We start from the raw sequence: 27,412 nt of genomic DNA on the forward strand, positions 1-27,412 counted from the left end.
TAGGCACTGTTGCTGTCACCTTATCTATGATGTGATGGATAGCACAATATGTGCAAAAGCACCACAGAACGCTTTTCCCAAGGAGCTGTTCCTGCCATCAAAAGAGCATGTATATGTTTAACCAAGCTGCATGGATGAAAGAGACAGGGGTAACCTTCCACAGAGTTACAAAGCTAGGTGCGGTTTGATTTCAAAAGTAGCTATGATCAGGAGACAAATAAGACCAAATTCAACCTTCTACAGGGCTGCACTAGTGTAACTGAGGGTAGAATTGTGCTGAGATCAAGTGTAGTATCCGTTCTACTGAGTGATAAATGTGAACCTGAGAGCATAGCTCACCTAAGCTCACCAAAACCCTTTGGCTTCATATTTGTTTTTAGCATCTTTTTGATCCTGTAATATTTTGGATTTTCCCTAGCGATTTCACCCTGGGCTCTTGCATTACTGATCACGCAGGCACTATGGTTTTGCAGAGTTTTCCAGTAGCCTGTTCAACACCAGGAACTAAGAACATCCCCCGCAGCTCTCCTAAGCATTTGTTGGAGCTGCAGACATCTGCATCAGGAAATGGCTCTGCATTCAGTGAGCTTGTGTCACCCCAGCAGGAACACAAGCCAGAGGGCTGTGTTATAAATTGCACTTCCATTAATGGGAACCACTGCACCTTCAGATGTGTTCATACTCTAGGGAGGACAGGCCCTGTCTGTCCAGGGAAAGGTGTCATTGGGGAAGAAGGTAGATAGCATAGGGAAGGATGCTCAAGGGACGTGTTGAATCAACATTCCTCCCTGGCCCATTGTTAGGACTGTGTCATCAGTCCTGGGTCCTCCTCGAGGTGTATGTTATGCTACTAAGGACCCTAAATCCTGGTCCTTGAGACCTGGGGCTGAATCAAGCCCTGAATTTACCGCATAGAGATAAAACTACTGCATGGTTTTTGTGATGAAAAATTGGAGAAATGATAACTGGCAACACATATAGGTATAATTCTCAGTATGCCTGAAGTCAGGGCCGCCTGGGGGGGGGGGACGGGGACAAGTGGGGCAATTTGCCCCAGGCCTCGGGCCCTGCAAGGGCCCCAACGAGAGTTTTTCAGGGCCCTTGGAACGGGGTCTTTCACTCGCTCCTTCACTTGCTCCAGGGGCCCCGGAAAACTCTTGCGGGGCCCGGGCCCCCGGAGCTTCTTCCGCTCTGGGTCTTCGGCGGCAATTCGGCGGCAGGGGGTCCTTCCGCTCCGGGACCCGCCGCTGAAGTGCCCCGAAGACCCACGGCGGGGGCTCCTTCCACCCCGGAACCCGTCACTGAAGTGCCGGGTTTTTGGCGGCAATTCGGCGGCGGCGGGGGTCCGCCGAAGACCCCAGGCCTCCTGAATCCTCTGGGCGGCCCTGCCTGAAGTCAGTTGATCTGACATAAAGCCCTGGTACTGTGTATAGACATTAACATACCTGATAAAGTGATCACTAATCAGAAAAAGAATAAAAAACAAACAAACAAACAAAAAACACTACTTTGATCACAATTGCTACAGTCTAACAGACTTGGCAGGTTATTGCTTTAGTCTGTTAAATACTCTCCTGAAATATGTAAACTCCAATTCTGGCCATACAACTGTCCTTAAGGTCTATGCTTTTAAACAAAAGCCACAATGTGATTATCAAAATGCAATGTAAACAAGCATGTATGTGCCCATGCACAAGTGAGATAGTATGAATAGGCCTGAAGGTGCATTTATGAGCTTGTGCCTATGTGTAATTGTAGAGTGAATATGAGTCTATTGTAAGTCTCTATGTAGCTGACGATGAGTGTAAAAGTGTTTTATGTGCATGACTACGCCAGTGTATGTGTGGCTATGCAATAGTGTGACCAAGTGACTTATGAGTGCACAGGTATGATCATTATCTGGGTGAGTGCTTGTGAATGAGTGTACAAATGCACAGGACTACTTCCTGAGTGTGCAAACGAGTGCTTATGCACAGCCCACTCAGTATAAAAACTAGTGGATTGCCCTAATCAAGGCCAGATTCTGCCACCTTAGTGGATAGAACACTGGATTGGGACTAAGGTCTGCCATTGGCCTTGCTGGGTGACCTTCGGCAAGTCACTTCACCTCATTGTGCCTCAGCTTTTCAATCTGTAAAATGATGATAATGATACGGACCTCCTTTGTAAAGTGCTTTGAGATCTATGGATGAAAAGTTCAGTGTAAGAGCTAAGTATTATTTCGCACAGTGAGTATGGTCTGTGAGTAGTGCCAGTATTCATTTCAGAGTGAGGACTGTACATTAGCATTTCTTAGAGAGCAGGGCTGGGCTCTACTAGTATTCATCAGCAGAGATCTGCTAGGGCCTAATTTTAAAGCCCAACCTGGACCTGACCTGACACTATTGAGTCATTTTCATGACTGACCAGACCCAAACCCAACACTTCCCCCCACTTCCTTGGAGCTCGGCCTAGTGGGACCTTCCCATTCCCCATGCCTGAGATCTGCCTCAAGCCGCCTCCTACCAGTGGGATCAGCATGGCGGTGGCCACCACCTGGCAGTGCTGAGTGTGCTTGGAGTGGGAAATCATCAGTACACTCACTCTGCTGCACACACGGAGTGCAGCAAGGTGGCAGTGACCAGCATGAGCTGGGTCCACAGCCACCGCCCCGCTGACCCTGGCCTACGGACAGGAGGCGGTGACCAGAAACCATACCTGTAGTCGGGTTTGGGTCAGTTCTCTACTCACTGGTGTTAACACTCAGGAAGGGAGAGTCTGCACTAGCAATCTGTCACACACGGTGCAGAGCTGGGCGCTAGCATTCCCACTCACAGTGGTGGGGCAGTCCTTTAGCACTCCCCCCCAGTCACGCTGAGAAAGGGGGCTGTGCACTAGCCCCCCCCCCATCTCAGTGAGTGGGGCTGTACCCTAGCAGTGCAACCTAGGGGCACTAGCGTTCACACTGAGAACCAGCGAACTGTCCTCTCAGTGAAATCACAGGACCCAGCCCCATTCCCCGGCGTGCATCCATGCTTCTTGAGACGTGTGTTGTGTGCACAGAGGGCGGGTGCCCGCCCGGGGAGATCCGAGGGAGCGTGCAGCCCCTGGCTCCGTGCGAGGGAGTGTGTGCACAGAGCTGCTCTTTGCCAGCGCGAGCGCGGGGGAGTGCAAGGGCTCAGCCCTCCGCCCTGAGGGGCAGCACTTGTGAGCACGAGTGCCCGGCCTGCCCGCCGAGCGGGAGCCCCGGCCGGGGCTAGTGCCCAGAGCGCGCGAGGGGCCCGGCCCCGTGCCCAGCCCGCCGCCAGCGGCTCAGCCTGCCCGCGCCCTGCCCAGCCCCCCGCTGAGCCCGCGTGTCCCGCTCCCCGCCCGGGCGGAGGCGCCGCCGCAGCAGCAGCAGCGCCCCCCCCTCCGACCCCCCCCCGCTCCGCGCGCGCCGCTCGCTGCTGCCCCTGCCTCAGGACGCGGCGCTCGGCTCCCCGCTCCGGATCCCGGCCATGGCCTCGGGCGGCAGCGGCGGCCGGCGGGGCCGGGAGGAGGACGAGCTGCCCGTGTACCTGGCGCGGCCGGGCACCACGGCCCAGGTCCCCCGGCAGAAGTACGGCGGCATGTTCTGCAGCGTGGAGGGCGCCTTCGAGAGCAAGACGCTGGACTTCGGGGCCCTGAGCGTGGGGCAGCGCGGAGCCCGGGCCAGCCGGCCACCGCAGCCGGCGGCGCCCGAGCCCGAGCCCCCGCGGGAGCCCCCCGCCGCCGCCGGGGTGGAGATCCGGAGCGGCTCGGACAAGGAGCGGCTGCAGAACCTCGGCCCCCAGCCGGACAAGGTAAGGGGGGGGCACCCCGGAGCCAGCCTGGAGGGGCCAGCTCGGGAGATGTGAAATGCTGAGTGTGAGGTGGGCTCCCTGGGCTGGGTCCGCCCCTCTCCGCCGTGAAGGTGCCAGCAGCAGCAGCCATCGGGCATCCGAAAGGCTGGGCATGGGGAGTGCTGCAGGCATCACGCGGCTGGGGCTGAGCTCTCCCTCCTGTCCCACAGCGGTGTCTCTGCCTGGAGCCTCTGACATTGCAGTGCTAGGCTGCAGGGAAGAGAGGCAGGACTCCATCCTCGTTACAGAAACGCTTATATAAACCCCCGAATGACCCTTTGCTAATTGCTAGCTAAAGGCACTTGATGGCTTTCATGCGATCTTAACTGAAGAGTGTGTGTTACATAGCTGCAATTATCCTGCCGGAATGAACTGGTGCTTAGAGTTGTTGCAAAGTGTTAAAACTTTTTACTTTTACTGAAAGACATACTCCCGTACTTGGCCCAAAATTTTACAGCTTACTCGAGTTACTGCAGGGCTTGGGTTCATTGCTGTAGTTACTGTAATATTTTTTAAATAAAGAAAAGAAACCATAGTTCACTTTTTAGCACAAGCTAAGCAGATCAGCTCTCCATTTGCTCTTTTCAGAAACTTCTAGCTTTTAAAAGACTGACAGAAGTTAAACACTGTTTTGTTTTGTGTTTCTGCCCGCGCCTTTATAGTTCTTGGAAGTCAGAGGGTTCAGAGTTCAAAAAAGATGCTCAGACTGGGAGCTAAGAAGAGCAGTAGATAAATACAGTTGCTCATCAGACATTTGTTCCTCTCTAGGTCTTGATTGCAGAGACCAAATGGATACAGTATAATTATTATGCACCAATATGATGAATAATAATTTGCAATGGAAATCTCTTACTCAGAGGAACTGCAGACAGTGCATACTGTAACTTTAGTCTTTTTCATAGACTCTGTGGTTAACCAAGAGGAGGATCTACAGCATTCTCCTATGTTTCTTTAAAGAGAGAGAGAAAGAAAAGCCTTTTGCTGTCAGTTTGTACCTAAAAAGCTTGTGTCTAAGAAACAGGATGTCAGCATTTCTTGGAGTTACTGACTTAAAAGGTCCACTGAGTTACCAAGGATGGTAAAGCTGCACATCAGAAGAAAAGCTGCCAACTTTTACCAGGGCTGGTCATGAAAGGAAATCTCTTTCTTTTTCAAAAGGGATTACATTCAAATCTAAGCTTGAGTGTTGTCTAAACCAAAAGAGCTTCATTCTTCTCATTTATACTGGTGTAACTGAGGAGTAATTCCACTCAAACTAGTGATGTAACACTGGTGTAAAAGAGCTGTCAATGAGATTGGCATCAGGCCCAAGGTTTCCAGACTGTGTCTAAACTCAAATATTGCCCTATATAGTAAGAAGTTCCCCTGGGCTCAGCAACATAGAGATTTTGTCAGAGTTTGAAAAATGTTCACTTCCTCGGCTTTGATCCTATTTACACCAATGTAAATTGGCAGTAAGATCACTGAACTTCAACAGTTCAACTTCACTAACTTCAGTGGGTTTACTGATAATTTACACTTGATGCAAGTGTTATCACAATCAGGCTCCTCTTTTGTAAAATGATTTGATCATGATACATGATTATTATTCCTGTAGGTCAGTGACAACACTTGAGTGAATCTTTTAATAAATTATTATATTAGTCAGAAGTGTTTCCCTTTTTATACTCTGGGCTGGGCCAGTCTGTAAGGATTCTTTGCGACATGGGCAGAAAAAGTAAAGTGTACTTTTAAAGAAAATGGGAAAAATTAATTTTGCTGCACAATAAATGTTTAAGAATTAAGAAGTACAATTGGTATCTGTGAATTTTACATATGCTCAAGTTTGAACATGGAATGCCAGGCTTGATGTATTTAACATACATTTGTGAATCAGAGAACTTAAGGTGACCAAAGTCTGACGGGGCAGTGAAAAGTTCCCCAACAAAATGAAAGGAGGAGCCCAGCCTGCCCCACAGCCCTAGCTGTTGGGGAGGTGCTGGGCCTCCTTTCAGGGGCACTAGTCTGCTGATTTATATGAACAATTGAGTCAATCTCTTCCTAGCAAGTATCCAATACATTTGAACCACCTCTTCCTTTTTGCTGGAAAGGAGCATTTATCTCTTCTTTCCTGCAGAGAGCACGTTCTGAGATATCTCCACTACTCTATCCCAAGTCCTTTAGCCTTTATTTTTTGGTTCCTCTGTCTCTTCCCCGTGTCTGCTGCAGCTGCTGCTCATAGCTTTATCAAGGCAAGAATAAAATTAACATTATTCTTGTCAGTTTCACAGTTGCCAATAAGATTCTGAATAGTGACAGCGAAACTGGCCCGTGTATTGTTAATTTCAAGCTGCTGCTGCTCTGGGAAACTCTGAGCAGCAGTGGAGATACTGGAGCAGCCTGTCTGCAGACTTTCCTCAATTGTTTTCTTTATTAATATAGAAACAAAGATTCTAAAGAGCCTCACTGTCCCTCAGGGTCTTGTCTAGGTCCTTTTCCTCAGGGATTTCCCACCCTCTCCAGCTGGCTCCTGCTCAAAACAGATTTCTTCTTCTCAGGCGTTCCACCTGGCAGGCACACGCAGTCGAGTCCTTTCCCTAAGCCTGGGTCTCTTCTGTCCGCATCTCTGCCTAAGGAGTCAGGAAGCCTTGTATACAGTTTCCTATGGGGCACATGACTAGGAGCCGGCATGCAACCTACAACTACAGCTCCCACTTTTAAAGGGCACCAGGTCGCAACATGGCCCCAGTCCTGTCTTCGGAGCCACAAGGGGTTGCTTGTGTGGAGCTCATTTCAGGATCAGGTCCTAAAATGGTTATTTCTCAGTACAAATTGATTTTTTTCTTATAATGATTTTACATGTAAGAAATCAGACAGAGAGAGGTTAAATGACTTGCTCAAGGCCATATAGGAAATCACCGACAGAATTGGGATTACAGAAGTTCCCAGGTCCTAGGCTTGGGCACAAGACACTAGGCCAAATTGCTTCTCCTAATTGGGGCCAGATAAAGAATTTTGGGGCCCTCTGCACTATGGAAATTGGGGGCCCCTGAACAGAACTGCAAGCTGTCAGTTTTGTTTTGTTTTCTTTTTCCTGGTAGTCGGAGGGGTTGGGGAAGGGGACAGAGATGGAGACCCTGTGCAAGTGCACTGCTTTTAATGCTTGTTTCTCACTTATGTTTAGTTGTTATGAACAGATTCTTGGAAGCACAATGTCAGCAAATTGCTGCTTTTCTTAACAAAACACCATGAGACCAGGGCCGCCCAGAGGGGGAGGCAAGAAGGGCAATTTGCCCCAGCCCCGAGCCCCACGGGGGCCCCCACCAGAGTTTTTCGGGGCCCCTGGAGCGGGGTCCTTCACTCGCTCTGGGGTGCCCGGCAAACTCTTGTGCGGCCGGGCGCAGGAGCTTCTTCACTCCCGGTCTGGAGCGGAAGGACCCCCTGCTGGCGAATTACCGTCGAAGACGGCGGCGGGACCCGCCGCCGAAGCGCAGCCCGGTCTTCGGCGGTAATTCAGCGGCGGGGGGCCCTTCCGTTCCGGGACCCGCCGCCGAAGTGCCCCGAAGACCTGCGGCGGGGGCCCCCCTCCGCCGAATTACCACCGAAGACCGGGCTGCGCTTCGGCGGCGGGTCCCGCTTCAGCGGTAATTCGGCGGCGGGGGGTGCCCGCCGTGGGTCTTCGGGGCACTTCGGCGGCGGGTCCCGGAACGGAAGGGCCCCCCGCCGCCGAAGACCCCGGGCCCCCGGAATCCTCTGGGCGGCCCTGCATGAGACCAGCTAAGTTAAGCATTAGTAATACCAACACTTCAGTAGTGAAATAACTGCATTAGAACTGCATCATGAAATTACATGTTACTGCATATTATCTGGCTGTTACAGTTCTGGCTCCCAGGTAAATGTTTAACAAGAGGAACTCCTCTTCCTTCCCCATCACTTTGTAATAAAGTGTAGTTGAACCACAGGTCCTGAGAAATCTGCCACATTAAATTGCTGCTGTTATACTGTTGCCTACTTCATGAGCAATCCAAGCCAGAGAGGTGTGTTTAAGGCATATTATAAATATGGTGACCACACTCCCTGATGCAGGGACATGCCTCCATGGTCGAGCATGCAGAGCCCTCATAGAACATCTGTAGAATATAATGGGATTTGGGGGAGCCCGGATCAGGTCCATGGTTCCCCTCTTGGCTGAGAATTTTCAGATGTACATGCAGCCCGAAGCCTGCCGTTGGCTTTTTGTTTTCGATTGACAATAACTTTGAGCACACCTTTTGCCCAACACTGGTCCTTATAAATAATGTCCCTTGAGATCAGAGCCTCCATAGTTTGTTCCAAGTTCAGCCATGCTTTTCAGCTAATGGAATTGTAATAAGCCACTTAATTTACCATAACAAAGTGAAATAGCATCTCTCTCTAACCCCTGTCTTTTCTGACAACGCTCTCTGAAATTATGTCCTGGTGATGCTCGCTGGGATTATTACCTTGTAAACTGGACTCTGCGTTAGCCAAAGGAAATAACAGTGATGCATCGTATCCAGCCCTCACATGGTACACTACTTCATTGTTGACTTTTAGTTTTGCCTCTGCAGAGGCAGAGTTGCACTGGGGAGGACAGGAAGGAGGGAAGAAGGAATGGAGAGGTGCAGTCGGAAGTGACGTTCCATTTGTATGGCAGTGTGCTTCCCCCCTGCTCATGGGTTTGTAGGGGAGTCACCTCTTTCTTGTATCTCTTCCTTACCCAACACTGCGGCTCCACTAGTTTCTGCTCCCTGCTGTTAGAAGTAGTAGACAAGAAACATTTGGCCCAATTATATTTATTCCAGGATTCTCATCCCATCCTGCTACATGGTTCTGCAGTGAAGTCGTCATTTCCTTGGCAAGTGGTTGTAATGGCCATAAATGCAGGATAACAACAACTTCACTGCAGCCTCAGGCAGGAAGATCACTGAGGCTGCAAGGGAGAAGGCTCTAACTCAGGGGTAGGCAACCTATGGCACATGTGCCGAAGGCGGCACGCTAGCTGATTTTCAGTGGCACTCACACTGCCCAGGTCCTGGCCACCAGTCCAGGGGGCTCTGCGTTTTAATTTAATTTTAAATGAAGCTTCTTAAACATTTAAAAAACCTTATTTGCTTTACATACAACAATAGTTTAGTTATGTATTAAAGACGTATAGAAAGAGACCTTCTAAAAACATTAAAATGTATTACTGGCACGCGAAACCTTAAATTAGAGTGAATAAATGAAGACTCGGCACACCACTTCTGAAAGGTTGCCGACCCCTGCTCTAACTCTTTAGTAGGGGCTGACAAATACTATCAACAAAGTAAAGTCTTGCTGTAATTATTCCTTTTAGAGAATCCAGTTGTGTGCCAGCACACACGTTTAATATGTGATAAAATCCCAAACTCAACTATAAGATAGAACCTAACAGAGGAGGTAGCTTGAAAGAAAATGATTTTTTTTCTTTTGTCACAAGTATTTTATAAGTTCAGTTTCAAGTGTTTGTATTTCCAGTGTCAATAATTTACAAGAAGAATCACTGAGACCACAGCAGATTTTTACCTGTTGATTTAGCATCATAATAATGACATTTTTGCACTTACATATGGAGCTGGACAAAATTATTAGACCAAAACTTTTTCTGGTGAAAAATGCAGATTTGCATACACTGAAACATTTTGTGAATTCATGTCGGTTTGGATGACTTGTTCATGTAGAAAAAACAAAGGAAATTCTGCAAAAAGTTGAAATATTTTGTTTCAGCGTTTTCTAGATGAAATTTTTCTGTTCAAAATGACTTCATTTTGAGATTTCCTTCAATTGTATTTTTTAAAAAATACAGAAACATAAAAAAGCTTGAAACCAAACCAAAACATTGTTTTATTTGACCCCAAACACATTTTTTCTGACTAACTAATTGAAAATTTCCAAAAAATGAATTTTTGGTTTGACCTGAAATGAATTATTGTCCATGATTTTTCATAATTGCCAGTGAACTGAAAAATCTGTTGTTTGCACATCTCTACTAATATTGCACCTTTTATTGGGGGATCTCAAAGCACTTTAATACCATTAATTAATTAATTAAATTAAACCCTGGCAACACCCTATACAGTAGGGAGTATTATTTTCTTCATTTTACAGAGGGGGTTGGGTTACAGTATTATGAGAAATTGGTAGTGCTTTAGAGAAACCAGTTAGGGTCTTCTCAGCCTGAAGATAATGAGAGCAGAATCAGGCCCTTTCTCCTGCAGGAAGGTCATAGAAAAGGTTGCCTGTGTGACACAGGTGTGACAGTAAAATCTAGGGCTTTGGAGCTTTTCTCAAGCTCTGCTCCAGCTCCAGGCAAAGACCTCCAGCTCCACTGCTCCAGGCTCTGCTCCAAAGCCCTGGTAAAATCTGTCTTGTTAAATCATAGATTTTGATTGTAAAACAAAAGTTAATTTTCTGATTTTGCTGCATACAGCCTGTGTTTGCCTCAGAGAATCCTGCAATCACATTCTAAAGAGAGCTAAAACCTGAAGCATAGTTATCAAAAACCAGTGCTTGAGCTATACATGCCAGGGTGCAAGTTCTTTCCAACAGTCCTATGTCCAGGATGAACACGAAGGCTGGTAAATCTCTCTCACCGGGCACTCGGATACCATAATGATGAGCATGGTATAAATACTAGGGCTGATAGGAAATTTTTCATCAAAAATGTATTGGTGGAAACTTGGATTTTAACTTAACAAAGTTTTTCTCAAAAAGTGTCTGATTTGCATAGAAAATTTTCTTTTCTCATCAAAAAAGTGAGATGCCCCAAAACCAAAATAGTTCAGCAGAAAACTGAAATATTTTGATTTCGATACGCTGCTGTGACACCTCATGAGAGTTGTAGTTCAGCTCCCTCATGTCACCATTCTCCTTTATGGACTGAACTCCCTACTTGAACTACTTCTCCCAAGATACGCCAGGGCCAGGAACTCCCATGATGCAACCATCTTCACTCACCCGAGCGGGTGGGGACCATTGTGCATCATAGGAGATGTAGTCCAATGTGGGAGCCCAGCGCCTAAACTATAACTCTCACACGGCATCACATCAGTATTTCTGAGTTGAACTATTTCATTTTCAGACAGTATATGTCAGTTTTTGATTTTTTGCTGAAAAGTCAAGCATCTCCATGGAAAATTCTATGAAAACTATTTTTTTTCATTTTTGTCAACATTTTCAATGGGAAAAAAGCCAATTTTCTAACTAACTTTAATAAATACCTAGATCGGTTCAGGCAACCTGATACTCAGCAAATATAACTTTATCCTCTTCATTTCACTAGTCATGGATGCCTCCTTGAAGGACTGGATCTGGCTGCCATAAGTAGGTGTAGGAAGGATTCTTTATTTCTGCTGGTGGTTTTTTTTTTTTTAGATGATGTGACCCAAACTGAGCACAATGTTCTGGGTGAGGCCAACCCCTTAATTTGTAGGCATTATATTTTTTGTATTATTCTCTATGCCCATGAGATAGTCTAGCACCCCACTTGCCTTTGTGAGCAGACTTCTTCAAGGACTTGTATTCACAATGACCTGGTGATCTTTTTACTTAGCGCTTATAACTAATGCAGAGCTCAGCCTGACACATTAATTGTAGGCTGAACAACCATAGGGATGTCTGTGCAGACAGGCTTTGATGCAGCTTTAACCATACCATCAACAAGACAATGTAGAGGATACAGCTGCCATGTTACACCAGCAGTCCTACACTCACTTGGATGGTTTCTTGCACACAGTTCCTCACATATTCTCACTTTTTCTACAACTCAGATCTTTTCTTTGTCTTGTGAACTGCTCTCTTCTCAATCTTATACATAGGACATAGCAACTTTGGGGAGAATAATCCCATAGAGAGAGGCTGAGGACAGAGAAAGAAATGTCCATTTCCAATAACACCAGTTCCAGCTAGGGAGTTAAAAGAATAGGAATAGCAAATGAGGTGACATTTATTTTCAAACAACAATTCCAATTGTAACAACATTTGTGTAGGTTATTATAAAGTGCACCAATGTGCACATACATTATATGTGTGGCTGCTGTTAAAGAAAGTTCTCCATGTTCTGCCAACAGTAGTTTACACACAGGGGCGGCTCCAGGCATCAGCACGCCAAGCGCGTGCTCGCGGCGGGCAGCAAAATGCCTAGAGCCGCCCTTGTTTACACACCAGCCTGTGATTGTTCCTCTCTTGGCCTTGGAGCAGGTGTGATCTGAGTAAGTAGTTGGATGGAAGTTATCAGAAACCCAGCTACATCTGGAAGTGGCTTCAGTGAATCAATAGGTCTGCTGTTTCCTCTGAGTCAGTACTGAATCAGTATCCCAGGATGATGTTAGGGGGTGCTGTGCTGCTGCCAAGATGCTTGGTATTGGGTGAGCTGATAAACAAGGACTGACTCCTGACCATTTGTGGTTATTCGAGATCTCGTGGTACATTTCAGTGATGATAATAATGGACGCCTAGCTCTTATGCAGTTCTTTTCATCAGTAGAATTCAAAGCACTTTCCAAAGGAGGTAGAACATAAGAACAGCCATACTCGGTCAGACCAAAGGTCCACCTAGCCCAGTATCCTGTCTTTTGACAGTGGCCAATGCCAAGTGTCCCAGAGGGAATGAACAGAACAGGTCATCATCAAGTGATCTATTCTTTGTTGGTATCATTATCTCCTTTGTACAGATGGGGAAAGTGAGGCTGAGATTAAGTGACTCACCCAAAGACAATCAGCAGGGTAGTGGCAGAGCTGTGCCTAGAACTGAGGTCTCCTGAGTCCTAGTCCAGTGCTCTTTCCACTAGGAATTAGTCTTGGTGTCTGATGTTTGGGCTAAAGTCCAACTCAGATTAATGCACTCTTCCCACCTAAATTCTCACTTGTAGTCTGAACTGGATAAATCATTATTCAGTTCCTGATCTAAATCATAGTGTTGTGTTGACACTGGTATCATTCCACTGCAGAGACAGTTGCATCTCTGAAAGAGCCCATCACCCCCCAATATATTGGTGTACATTACACAGTTTGTAAAGTATCTTGAAGAGCAGTCCTTAGAGCTGAAAGATCAAATCCATGTAGGAACTTGGTGATTCATGATTCAGAACTTCACGGCAGCAGTAGATAAACTAAAATTCTCCTGCTCCAAAATTGCAGTCCCTAGCCACTTGAGCTAGAGGTTAGTCATGGTTAACAGTATAGGGTTATGACACGTAGTTGAGCAATTCTGATTTCATCTAGTAGAGGACAGTGGTGCAAATACATTTTGTTACTGAAAAATAACTGCTTATAGTCAAAAGTATTTGCAAATACTTGTTAAAGACAGGCTTTGAACTAAAACCCAGAATACTCTGAATACTCCAGAACTTTGTGGGTATTTGAAATCCAAACCCATTTATACATTCTGCCATCTCCCATACTTATATCTTCCTTGATAAACATATACACATTTCTTGCTGTTTGTACTGATTTCACCAACTATAAAAAACCTGCAATTGACTATGTCCTTGCCTTGCAGTTACAAAGAAAGTGTCTGCAATTGTTGACTCAGAGATTAGAATCAAGTGCAAACTATAGAGCTGGATTTCAAGTATCATAAAGTTTTGGGTGTATGTACATGAGTGCCTGAATATAAGACTTTGTTTTGGGTCCTGCTGTGATTTTATTATATTCCCCTGGTTGTCCTAGAAGCAGCACAAGCATGAAGGCTCTTTATTTCTTCCAAAGAAGAGGCAGCTAGAAATACATGTTCTTTCAATTACATTTCCCTAGAAAAACAATGGTTTTAATTAAGGAGGAGAAGGCAGGGAGGTAGATATTCTGTGGAACTGTAAAAAGTTCCATGAAACCCAAAACATGACAAAAAAATTCAACACCCCGGGGAGGTGATCACTTTACAGAGGGCAGGAAGGGCATGGGTGCAAAGGGATGGTCTGCAAATGGATGGATTTCCAGTTGCTAGATGTGTCCCATGTGTACATTAAGTTAAACATGAAGCAAATGTTTTTGGATGGGCAAATAGTGCTTCTTGACCTATAGCCTGGGAGAGAAGAAACCTCACAGAAATCTGCAAAGCTGCTTCAGGAACCAGCTACCACCCAGTTCAAGATTCCTTGTCTGTGGGATCAGGATGATATCATCTTTCAGAAAAGCAGATGCATCCAAAGTTGGCCTTAGTTTTTGCTAAACATTCACTGAGGCAACCAGTCAATCTCTAAGCAAAACCATTCCACTATTTCAGTTTCATTGTGCCCAGATGGTTGAGGAATGCACTGAAGAGTCCCTTCTTAAGGCTGACTCCCTCCACTGCTGCATTTGGGATTCCCAGTCCTGGGCGTTTTTAGTTAGAAATTGGAAAAATCCCACACATCCCACAGTTTCTTACTGAGCCCATTAATCTGACTCTCCCAGGGTTCCATGATCTATCACACAACGCGGGGGAGCATTAGAAACAGCAAGAGGCAAGTGCGGGGAGAGCTGTTGGCAGGAGAGAGCTGGATGGGTTCTGATGTGACAGCTCTCTGCGCTCGCTGTCATTTTGCTTTACTAGAGGAAGATGGGATGTGTTAGGAAGCTGCAGTGCAAATCTCACAATGGAACCTTTCCCATGTACAGGGGGCAGTTCCTTAGGCCCATCCCTGGCCTCTCTCTCGCTGGGCTTACTGCTTGCAGTTGAAGTTACTGCACATGCCCAGGTGAGATTGGGCAGCATGTGCAATATCATTCAGACAGACACCAGGATTGTCAAACTGCATGGAGCATCAGGGATAGCACTTATGGCCCAGAGCGGGCTACCTAGTGAGCTTTCTGAGCAGCTCTCCTGAGTAGAGGGAACTCCCCTGCAACGAGTAGAGGGAACTCCTCTGTTTGTGGATAGCTGATACAGTCTGGCAGTGCTGGGGAGGGCTTAAGTTGCCTCTGCACACTTGGTCTTGCTGGCAGGCAGGCATCTGTCAAGAGCCAGGCCTTGTGACAAGATATAGAGGAGCCCTAGTTAGTGGCTCAGGATCTTCCTTGCCCCATTGACTAACAACACTTCTCTCCTCTTGCAGAGCCAGTCCTATAATGGCTGCCTTCCTACCTGTCCCATGCCAGCTCCACTCAGTCTGTCTCTTCCCGCAAGGCAATGTTTGGAGTGGTGTTCTGGCCTGTTTTCTGGGACAGTAAGAGTATGATTCATTCCCCACAATGACCATGTTCCTGTACAGCCTCCTGCATTGAGGCAATGCAACTCCCACAACTGCAGGGCCTCTGATCAACACTATTCCACTCTCCTCTCTGCACTGATACATGTGCTGCAGCCTGCAGGCAGGGCGCTGATTAGATGTGTCACAGAGGCAGACCCAGCCTTGTAGAAGCAGAACTGAGTGTTTCATGGCCCTGCACTGAGGATTTACAGATTGGGCATTGATTGGAGGATCACATGCAGCTTAGGTGAGCTGAGAGGAGAGTAAGAGCAAGACAGAATGGAGGGAACCAGCCCTCCATTAGCTGTAAAGTCAGCTCCAGTCTGCCTCCAGTAGAGGTCAGTGTTGCACACAGAGACACCACCAAGTTGATTGCGTGGGGTGGGGGTTTGGTTTCCTGGAGAACTGGCCTTGGAGTTTGGCTCTTGTGTTTTTCCCATAAATGGAATTTCTCCTTTACTGTTTGGTCTCAATCCCACACCACCAAGGGAATCAGCTCCTTGAATACACCCCAAACCTCTTGGGAACCCACAGAGAGTTTCTGTGGCACTTGCTATCCCCCCTGCATAATCACATCAGATCTAACAGGCGATGTTGAGATCTCCACTCACATACCTCATTCAGAAATATAACAGAGTTGGAAGGGATTTAATTTAGGGGAAGAGGCGAACACAAAAGGGGCATGGAGTGAGAAAACAGGTTATAATATATGTTAGCACCTATAATTTCTAGATCTCAGAACACTGTACAAAGGTGCCATTATTGCCCATTTTACAGAAGGCTAAACTGAGGCATGGCTAGCTAAGGAAATTCCCCAAAATCACAGCAAGGAAGTGGCAGAGTCAGAATGGAACCCAATCTCCTGATTCCTAGTTCCAGGCACTACCCACTGTACAATGCTGCCATGACATTTTCCTTTGACTGGGACAAACCCAAAACATAAAAAGGGAACATCCCTAGTATTGCCTAGATTAGAATGGGGTGTCCTAGCTCCTGGGAGAAACTCCTGGCCCTTTACTCCAACCCCACTGCCATGCTAAATTTCCATGTACCGTGGAAGTCTGTTGTCTTTCACATAATTTTAGTGTGGTTTGATTTACCTCAAGCGAAGGTCAGGAGAGGTGTGTGCAGAGCCTCAGGAAATCTTACTGGAAAAGTTGGATCATATTGGCTTGAATACGAGCACTGTGACATTGGCTTGGATATGTGCCTCAGTGAGAACTGGCTGAAAAGAATAATGACAACATGGTGATGTATTGAGCTGGGGGAGGTGTTCAGTGGGAAACTGCAGGCATCAGTGCTAGAGGCAGTTTTGTTTTAAACTGTTATTAATGAGCTGGAAGAAAGATAAATAGTACATTAATTACATTTGCAGATGACAGTAAACTGGGATGTGTTATGAACACCAGGGAAAAGAGGACAATGATACAGAGGGATATAGAGAGGCGAGAAATATGGTCAAGAAACAGCAAAATGAGATTCAACTTGGAAAAATGCAAGGACAATGGGGGGAAATAATCCAAAATACAGATGTTGTGTATGTAGAAGACACTAATGCCAAGAAAATCCTATGGGTGATGGTGGAGAGCAAACTGCTTACAACGGGATGCAAAAAGTCCAGTGAGATTTTGGGCTTCAAGCCAAAGTGGGGATATGGTTTTCCTTTTGGTATGGCACTTTTGGGACTAAACCTACAACATGCATTCAATTGTGAGTGCCTCATTACCAAAGAGATATTGACAAATTGCAGAGAATTCCAAGAAGAGCAGCAAATGTGATTAAAGGGTTAGATATATTGATCTGAGAAAAGATTAAAAGAATATAATGGGACAAATGTATCCCTGATGTCACTCCATATGTTTCAGTGGCGTGATAACAGGCATGAATTCGTCTCAGTAGGTGGAGTGGAGCTAATTGAGACATAAAAAGGAATAATTATCAGCATGATGGAAAAGATTTGTTTGGGCGTGGCAGATACAAGAAGATATAACAGAGTAGCAGAGTGAAACAGAGTACATGAAAATGTGGTCTGAGCTGGGAGTCTGTTTTTCTCCTTCCATACCCTGTTATAAATCAGGAACAACCTCACTGAAGTCAATGGAGTTCCGATGTGTAAGTGATTGAAGAATCAAGCCCTGAATATGAGGGTTAATATCTTAACAATGAAGTTGAGCTGTGGAATCATCTCCTAAAGAAAGAGGAGCAAACCTGATTGCCTGGGACAGACTAGTGCAGGGATTGGCAACCTTTGGCACACGGCTCGCCAGGGTAAGCACCCTGGTGGGTTGGGCCGGTTTGTTTACCTGCTGCGTCTGCAGGTTTGGCCGATCACGGCTCCCACTGGCCGTGGTTCGCTGCTCCAGGCCAATGGGGGCCACGGGAAGCGGCGCGGGCCGAGGGATGTGCTGGCCGCCGCTTCCCACCACCCCCATTGGCCTAGAGCGGCGAACCCCGGCCAGTAGGAGCCACGATCGGCCGAACCTGCAGACGTGGCAGGTAAACAAACCGGCCCAACCCACCAGTAGGAGCCACGATCGGCCAAATCGGACGCGGCAGGTAAACAAACCGACCTGGCCTGCCAGGGTGCTTACCCTGGCGAGCCGCGTGCCAAAGGTTGCCGATCCCTGGACTAGACAAAGCACTTGAGAATACAGGTGTTTCCATCAAATCATGCCTGGGGGGATGTCAGTGTGTATTTTGAAGTCTGAAGATAAAATGTTGTCCTGTCTGCCCTCCATTGCAGTTGGTTTATAAGAGAAGAGATTCCTCAACCAGTGACAAGAGACCCCAGTGCACGTATCACAGGGCTAAAGGGAGACCTTACTGGTGTGAAATATTGAAGGAGACCGGCAAATTTTCCTTTAGAGTCTTATGATATGCCCGTCAGCATGGCAAAGGGCTGCATATCTGAGCAGTCAATGCACCGATGGATAGTATCAGATGAGAGAACGTGAAATTAAACTGTGCTTCATCTGCTTTGTAAAGAGTGATGCCGAATAGCATTGACTTATTCCTTTTTTAATTTTATGGGTGGGTTTGGTGTTTTTGTGGCAAGCTAAAAATGCTGGTTAGAGCCAGAAATGCTGCAAGGTGGTGCACTGCAAGCTTCGCACCTATAGTTCTGCCAATGCATCTCACTCCTGACCAGCAACATTGCTCCTATTCTTATCCAGGGCCCACAGAACAACTTTGTCATTGCCACTCAGGCCTGACAACCCACCTGCTCTACTAATTAGGGTGACCAGACAGCAAGTGTGAAAAATTGGGACGAGGGTGGGGGGTAATAGGAGCCTATATAAGAAAAAGACCCCAAAATCGAGACTGTCCCTATAAAATTGGGACATCTGGTCACCCTACTGCCAATGCACCCCTCTACTGTTACACCCTGAGCTCCACTTGAGCAGAAATGTCTGATCATTACGAATTGTATCAAAGCACAAAAGGGTTTTGTGATGCAGACAAACACACAATAGGAATGGTATAAGACCTAGCAAACTCATTTCACTTACGGCCTAACCAAGATTTTGCAGCTAAGTTTCCAGAAGTGAAAAGTCTAAGGCATGAATCTATCTAGCCCCTGTACAGAATCAGCCTGACAAGGAAAGCTTAGTTCTTAACAGAATGCCAGGTTCCTGCTCTGCAGCCTCAGAAACACACTGTCTGACTTCTCAACCTGCATGTCCTGAGTGTGCTTTGCTGAGGGTGACGGCCTCCGCTGTTAACCCTGCCTAAGGGTATGGCTACACTTGCAAATTTGCAGCGCTGCAGCAGGGTGTGAAAAAACACCCTCTGCAGCGCTGCAAATTGCGGCGCTACAAAGCGCCAGTGTAGTCAAAGCCCCAGCGCTGGGAGCACGGCTCCCAGCGCTGTGCCTAAGAGATGGGAGATGGAGCCTGTTAAACTTCCTCAGCTAGGGAGCAGTTGCTATGGATGGATGGAGGAAATGGGAGGAAGAAACAAAAACCAAACATCCAGGCTCCCTTCCTGGAGACAGGGCTGAGAGGCTGGAAAATATAACTGAAGCGCTTGGCTCTTAAGGCCAGGCTGGCTTGCTGCTGCGAGTCAGTGTCCAGCAGTGACTTTCCTATCCTTCAGTTGGGAAATAGCCATGATCCTTTTACACAGATAGATTTGCATCCAATAACATGTGTTTCCATTTAGCTGAAGGGGGAAAAGACATGACGCTGAGCAGAAAACTCAGCCTCTCTTTACATTCTCCACTGTGCATGTAATTAAGGGGGAATGGACAGATGCCTCTGCTTTATGAGTTTGGCGTCACCCTTTAGCCCTGTGAGGGAGTTGAGCTATTGTAGTGGAAATCCAGAAGCACCCGTATTAGCCGACTGATACCCCATGTTTAGTTTGTTTAGTCACAGCAGCTGGCAGGACACCAGTCAGAAGTGAGCTGAGATCTGTCAGGCCCCTTATTGCACCACTTGCCTTACCAGAACATTAAGGGATTTTGCGACCTGTCCATCTATTGTGCCTCTAATTCTGGTCATGGCTAAAGGCTGCGGAGAGAGGTGTAAAAGCTCCAGAATGCACCTGGATGTGCTGAAAGATATCCTAGTGGGGGAATGTGGTGGTCGGCTTATGCCCTGGAACATCAGGAATCCAGTACTGCCAATTCTAAGCATTCAAAGAGCACATGTCAGGCCCTAAAATCATGAGATTGGAATAAAAATAATGAGATTTTAAAAAAATAATAAATGTTGGGTTCTATTTATTTGCCTTCTGGTTTCTGAACTTTTAAGGTTCATGTTTTCCAGTTTTTATTCATAATCTTGAACACTAGAAACGTACTTGTTTGTTTCTTTGTTAAATGAATGCTGAGGAGGTCCTCACGCAGTCACATGACTCCAAGAGCTGGGGCTTTAAGGAAAAATATGGTGAGACCCTTATGAAATCACAAAAGTTGACAATACTAGGAATTGCCATCCCAGCTGGGAAAGGCTTTTTCATACTCTGGACTAGCAGAGCTGCACCTACCAATCTTCTCAGTGCAAGAAATATCTAGGAGGTGCCACTTGCTGAGCAGAATCAATCATTGAAATGCCTCCTTCCAGCACCATCCCTGACACACAACCCTCCCCCACTCCTCACAAGCGCACTTGCGCGTGCGCACATACACACAGAGTCCCATAGAACATGTACTGTCCTGGTCCTCCCACACCCACCTTCTGCTGTCCCATTGTACCAGCCCTGCTACATCCATCAACCCAACTCCTGCACTTTCAGCTGTACACCTGCTCCCCTACCCATGTCTTGCATCTGTGGAATCTTTCTCCTTCCCATCCCCTCAAGATCCTTGTTCCCCACACTTAACTCCTGATCCCCTGTATCACCAGCCCAGCTCCTGCTGCCCTAGCTTCTGCTCCCATGTAACCTCCTCTCAGCTCTTTTTATTACTACTGCCATCCTGGCCCACCTCTGAAGTCTGCCTCTTTTACCACCCCCCGAATGGCTGGAGGAAGCAAGCATCCATTGCAGCTCTTGGTGGCTGGCTGGAGCCAGTGCAGACTGCAGCCCTAGTTCTGAGCCAGTGCTTGCTTTCTCCCATCAGCTACTTCAGCTTCATGACTGGTGCTAGGGGTGGTACATACTGATAAGGCCCCTGGACCTGACCTGGAATACCGGTCTCAGAAGTAAGGGGATGAGACAGGAAACAACTGCTCCCTCCACATCTGCTGCAGATGGCTCAGATAAAACAAGAGTATCAGGACTGGGGGCTGCTGTACTCAGCAGTAGAAAACGTAACAGCTTCCTCTAACAAAAGAAGGAAGGGAGGTAGCATTACTGGCCAAAAATATAATGAAACAGCAGGCAAGTGAAGAATCAGCGCTGACCTCAGGGACGTCCCCGCTGAGCTATTTCAAATTGGAGAGCCTCTGGCAAGGTACACGTTGGCCGAGTCTGCACCAAACAGGAGGAACCATCAGCACTGTTGAGTTGGCGCAGAGAACACAGAGAGGGCCTGGGCTGATTTTTGTCACAAACAAAACAAACAAACTCAGTGCTAGTGACATACGTGGAAAGCTTGGAAGAGGATGGGGGGTGAAAGGGGTATGAACAGGCCCAGAAAGAATGCTAGCAGCACATGCTAATACAGGGAAAGTGTTTGGAGGGCGACAGCCAGAACATGCTAATGGATTGGGCTTAGCATATAGGCCAGTGTTGCCATCTTTCATGGTCTTTGGTACTTTTCATAAAGCCTTAGCTAATGGAGTCATGTGATTACCTGAGAATTACAGCTTAAAGAATCATTCTCTTGTCCTTGGGTTTTTAGAGAAAAGCTTGAACATAGGACATGAGTGTTTCCTAAAGGCTCAGAAACCAGAAGGCAAAGAAGAACCCCAAAGGTTTTTATGCCAATCTTATGGTTTTTGAGGCCTGACTCCTAGCATGCTGCATGCTAGGGGAGGCATGGGGGGGGGGTCCGAGCAGTGCAACAACCCTTCAGAAATGATCCAAAACAGAATGGAGAACTTTAGTGGACGAGAATGAGAAATCTGTGTAAACCGTAATCTTCCTCAGAGTGCTGAGCTAGCAGGACCTAGTGAAAAGCCTGGCTCTGAACATAAAACACTAAGGAAGCAATGGATGAACTGAATTTGGCATTGAATTTGCTAGTCGCATGGCAGAATTTTGGTCCACTGATGATTTAACATGCAAGGAGCTCTAGTTTTTGGATGGTGTTTTTGGTGAATCAAAGCAGTCCACTGGCTAGAAGACTTTACAATCAAATGTTCACAAGTACCTCGCTAATTTGGGGTGCCCACCGCAAAGCACCTATGGGGAGATTTGCAAAGGTACAAATAGCAGTTAGTCACATGATCCCACTGATGGAGACCCGTGGACCAAAAATCTGCCCCCTAGGGCCTAATTTTACAGTCGCATGGAGCACGTACAGCTCCAGCTGAAATAGGTGGGAGCTACAGCAGTTCAGCACCTTTGAAAATCAGGTCCTTGAATATCTTGGGTCTAGCACCCAAAATTAATGAGGCATTATGAAAACATTGGCTCAGAACATATTTACTGCCCAAGTTGTTACATATAACTTGTTGCATTTAAAAAAGACTTGCAAGGAAAAGGATATGGGCTTGTGCCCTGCTTTGTGATAGATGGGGACTTATTTTCCCAGAAGCAATTTTTTATTTTGCCTGGGATTTGGTTTTTTATTGAAAAGTCTTGTCTTGTCTGCCTTGGGGTAACTCTAGTGGTTGGAGAATTGGTAGGGGAGTGGGGCCACAGTAGAGTGGGGCCAGGAGGATGAAACTGGAATATATTTTTCTGGGGTAGAAAGCAAGCAGAAGAAAGTTGTCGGGAGGGTTTTGCGACACCCTTTTCGGCTGCCATTGTATGTTGTGCAGAGGCCAGCAAGGTTCTTATTCCTTACGTTGTGTCTTTTGTAGGCTATTTGCTATGATTATATATTATCCTGCAGCAGCGAGTTCTACGTGTTAACTATGTATTGTATCATTTTTTAAAGTGTTTCTTTTGATCTGTTTTGAAGGAATTATCATTCAGTTTAGCTAAGGCTACATGTTTTCTAGTATTATGGGGAAAATCCTTGTTAAGTCCAGCATAAGTCGGTTTGGCAAAATTCATTTTTTTTATTTTTTGATAATTGACAGATACTTACAATGTTTATTTAAGTATTTTTTTAGATTTTTATTTATTTAAATTTTCACATTTGCAGAAAATTGGGAGGGGGTGAGAATTATTTAATGACAGTAGATGTTGCAATTCAAAAACTTAAAGCTTTATAAAATATTAAAACACAAATTGTCAACATCACCTGTCAAAATATACAAAGTAAATGCCCTTAAATAAACAAGTCATGCCTGTTTTTACTATTCATTTGCTAGTCCATTCATAACAAACCTAATTCATAAGTCTAAGTCATGGGACTTTGACTCTAAGAAGTTATCAAGGAGCATGTTTCTTACTTTGCGTATTTCGACTATCGTCGATGGAAATATTTTTTCGTCAGTTTGTGAGTATGGTGACATAACTGATCTTTACTAACATTTACCGATACAAATCTAATCCTTCCAAGCCTAGGTATAAGTGAGTCCTGTCTCCTCTTTACTATGAAGGGTACTACAGAGGAGAGGGGAACTGAGAGACAGTTGGAGTTTCTGGTTGGGCCTCGGGACTGAGCCCGGGGAAACTGCTAATTATTGACTAAAATAGAACAAGGGGCATGGGGAGGGAGAATTGTGGTGATGTCTTTACTCATTCACTAGTGCAGTGGTTTCATTGAGGGATCATGTGATAGCAACTTTATCTTTTGATTGGACAAGAGGCATCCTGGATAGTCCAATTTTAAATGTTTAGGGATAGTGTGCATGCCCAAGCCCAGCTATTTAAAATGTAGGGTCTGATCCTGAGGGCCTGTGATCCCACAGCTATTAGTGGGAACTGTGAGTTCAGCTCTGATTCAGGTCCAGTCACTACTGAATGGAATATTCCAGAAATAAGCCTTTAGTAAGAGTGAGCCTGGGCTGTCTAATGGCACCACCATGTGGGGGTCCTGAGATCAAATCCCATGGCAGGGGGGACAAGGGTTGGCAGCACTGCAGTCAGTATGCTCAACCTCTGGGGGAATGAGAGATAGGGGTTCTCTCACTCTGCTCTCTAGTGACACCCACTGGCAGTTGCATCAGCTTCTCCAGCTGAATACTGGTGGTGCTTTGAAATGGGGTGGGGTGGCTATTAAGGGTGTGAGAACTGAGTGATCCTAGAGGACTCTCAGGAAGGGGAGGGAACAGCAGGTCCCCTCAAACTAAAGGAAATGTCAATATACGATCTTAGTTTTTTCCATTTTTTGCCTGCCACGCTGACTGTGTCCTCCAGCTTCCTGCCCTTCCCTGAATCCCTGTGCTGGCTCTGGAGCCACTTCTGCATCAAATTCAAACTCTTGTATGCCGTGCCACCTCTCCAATCCCTCCTCAACACCCTCCTGCAGGAAGGGTGTCTTTGCAGGAGGAACTCAGTGTTCTTCAATGGAATTCACCCCACAGGGCCAACCTACTGCAGGGAAGCTGGGATTTGAATGCTGCAGCACTGTAGAAATAATGAATAATACTAATTAGTAGGATGCATTAGTGATAGTTGTTCTCTTGTCCAATCTAGTTTGGGTTGTGCTTGTGTTCCACCTGCATAGCCAAGCCCTTTCCCTTAAAGCAGGTCCCCACAACTGCAGGTTAATGTCAGCCCCCTGCTGTGATTAGAAGCTATGTCATGTCTGACGAGCTGGCCACCTGCTCTGGGAGAGGAGTGGGAATTCTGCTTCCTCTGAGCGTCTGCAGCGTCTCGCCATAAGCTGCTCCCCTGGGAATTTTGATGGATGTCCTCGGCTCGGTTTTAATCTTTAAACTGGATTGCCTTCTCTGCAGCTTGCCAGGCAAACAGCATATAGAAAAAGGAATCGGGGGGAGGAAAAGGAAGCCAGGAAGCTTGAAGGGGAGCGGGAAAGGCAGGAATCATTAATATACATAGTCACTTATCAAATCAAGGCATATGTTCAGATCTACTGCACTCTCCTTGTTGCAAACTTGTTTTTAAAGGGAGGGGCTGGAGAGAGAGATGATGATTATTCTTCAAAGCCAGCAGGGGTGAAATTTCTCATCCAGAAGCTACTGAAATTAACAGTATCACTGAACAGTGAGAATGGCTTTCCGGAGCCCTAATGGTGACTTGTGTAAGTTGCTGCATCGGCTGCTGCCAGCTACCACTGCCTGCAAGAGCCCCTGAGGCGACAGAGCCATCCTTCTCACCCTTGCCAGACATTGTTCAACACAGAGCCCCGATCCTGAGAGAGATGACGAGCACTCGCCAACTGCCGGGGAAGTCAACAGGAGACAAGGGCACTTGGCACCTTGTAGGATTGAGCCCTACGTGAATTAAGCCTTTAAGCAGCGTTAGCTCATTCGCACACAAGCTTGTTCCATTTGTCACGTTCAGTTTCACTCTCATTTGTGTCTGGTGCAGGGAAAAAATATTCACAGTCATGGCTGACAGGAGGGGGAAAGGGTGACAGTTGTACTGGGTCCCCACCATCAGAGGCCTCCCCCAAAAACATCTGTAGTATCTGCATAAATAAAGTGAAATGGACAGGGGTGGGGTCTCAACAAACTTGACGTACCAGAGCCCCAAATTTCTCTTGATGGGTCTGTTCACTCCCATGTCCCTCTGTCCTCCCTGACAGTGCTGTGGATAAGCCCTTGCTTTTAGCAATTATCAAGTCTGTTATTTACTCCTGAGAGAATTCTGTGCCACTGCACATGCACAGAATTTATGCTCCTCACAGATTTCTTTGCTTCCCCGTAGAAAAATGACTTTCTGATGGGGAAGCAAAGGGAAGCCACAAGAGCGGTCATGCAGCCCTCCCCAGCGGTATGTTTTGGGTACCCAGGGCAGGCGGCAGAGAGGTAAATCACCTTGGGGCAGGAGGCAGGACTGGGAAAGACCTGGCTGGTGGCTCCTACCCTGTGCTGGGCTCAGCTGCTAACCTGGGCTGGGGAGGATGGGACTTCCTCTTCCCCTGCACAGCATCCAGGGCTGGGTCAAACCCACCTCCAGATTTCTCCCCCAGCTGCAGGAAGTTCTGTGAACTCCCCGCCCCTGCTTCCTGCACCCATTGCTCCTCAGCTGCAGGGGGAGGGATCCCTGTACAAGGGATCTGTTTCCCCATGCGCCCAACCCCCATGCATCCAGACCTCCTCATACCCAGACCCTCCCACCGAGCCTCACCCACCCACACTCAGAACCCCCCCTGATGAACCCCACTCCCTCTGCACCTGGACCACCCCAATGAACCACCCGCACCCAGATCCCCATGCCACTGACCCCCAACCAGTTGCACCTGGATCCCCAACCCACTGAGCCCCACTCCCCCAGCATCTGGACCACCCCCAGAGTCCCCCACACCCAGAACTCCCTGCTGAACTATATCCCCCCCCACACCCAGATGCCCCCCACTGAGTCCCAACCATCTTCACCTGGAGCCCCCTGCAGAGTCCCATTACCATTGCACCCAACCCCCCCCCCCCCACCCCAACAAACCCCAGGCATCCAGATCCTCTCCACACCCGCATCCCCCACTGAGCCTCCCACACCCAGATTGCCCCACACAGAACCCTTTCAACCCACACCTGAATCTACCCACACTAAGCCCCTCCACACTTGGATCCTGCCTCGCTGAGCCTGCCTGCCCACACCTGGTGCACCTGGCCTGGAGGGGCAGGCTTGGTCCTTGCACTGTGTCATGGTTGGGTGCAGCCTCACTGCTGAGTCTGTGTCCCAGGAGGGGAAGTGGGGGAGGGGGGCTGCACAGTGATCTCTCACCTCTGTGCAGTCAGTGGCCTGTGTTCCCCAATGCCATGCTGGAGGCTCCACAGTTCTTTGACAAATAAAATTTGTAGAATTTAAAAATATTGTGTGCAGAATTTTAATTTTTTTTGGTGCAGAATTTTAAATTTTTTGGCGCAGAATGTCCTCAGGAGTAGTTATTGCCGAGCAATGAATTTGGCAGTCAGGCAAAATCAACTTATATCTCCTGGCCTGAAAAATGCATTAATCCAGTTGGAGTTTAAAGCCCTAGTGCTTTTAAATGGGTGATATTTCCTTTAAAACAGTAAATCCAACATAAGAGGAGAGTTTGCTCAAAGTATTACATCGGTTGCTCTTTCTCCTTGTTTTCACTACCAAAGCAAATACAAGTGTATTCCAGTCAGGAGAAAACTGTGCAGAGCCTGTCCACCGAGGAAAACATCGGTCATTTCTCCCCCTTCCTGTCTACACTGCCCCTTCTTTCTTTTGGCAGAGTTCATGTGCATCGAGCATGAATGGCTGCATCTCAAATTCCTCCCCATTCTTATTTGCTCTGGAGTCTGATCTGTAAAGGTTGTGATGCCTGTGCATACTGTATGTTGCCTTTGGGAGATGGCCTGTACTGCGGAGATAGTGTGGAAGCCAGCCTGATCATTAGGCAGTCGTGTTATGAAGGTGGGGGACGATCGCCTCACTCCCCTTTTCATACACTTAGTCAGGATCAGGCCCTAAATTTCAAAATGGCAGCAGAGAGATCTGAGGTAAGCTGCTGACTTCAGTGGGCCCTAAATGATCAAAAACGTTGGTGGGACCTGCTAATTATTTAGAGCTGGATTGTCCCCTCTGCTTCCACAAGCAGTTCCACAGAAATTCCTGACTCTGTGGATCTCTGCTGAGGGCTGCAAAAGAAGAGGCCTCACAGTTCTTTTGCATCAACCCTCGTCTTCAAGGTTTATGGATATTGGGGCTCCCGGAGGTGCTGGGAGCAGGGCACCAGCTGTTCCCCAGGGATCACCTCTAGCAACCCCATGGATATCTCAGCAGAGATCCA

The 27,412-nt window shown here is 47.1% G+C and overlaps 1 protein-coding gene across 1 annotated transcript in view; it reads left to right on the plus strand.

The window, feature by feature from the left end:
- Positions 1-3,461: 3,461 nt before the first annotated feature.
- The window catches only part of DPYSL3 (dihydropyrimidinase like 3), a 76,025-nt gene continuing 52,074 nt past the window's right edge, over positions 3,462-27,412 (plus strand). The window contains exon 1 of the mRNA XM_045027164.1: positions 3,462-3,800. Coding sequence (XP_044883099.1) covers positions 3,477-3,800 — 324 coding nt within the window. The 5' untranslated portion in view covers positions 3,462-3,476. The remainder of the gene's footprint in view (positions 3,801-27,412) is intronic.

This window comes from Mauremys mutica, chromosome 8, assembly GCF_020497125.1.
Source record: "Mauremys mutica isolate MM-2020 ecotype Southern chromosome 8, ASM2049712v1, whole genome shotgun sequence".
In the NCBI taxonomy this organism is placed as follows: Eukaryota; Metazoa; Chordata; order Testudines; family Geoemydidae; genus Mauremys; species Mauremys mutica.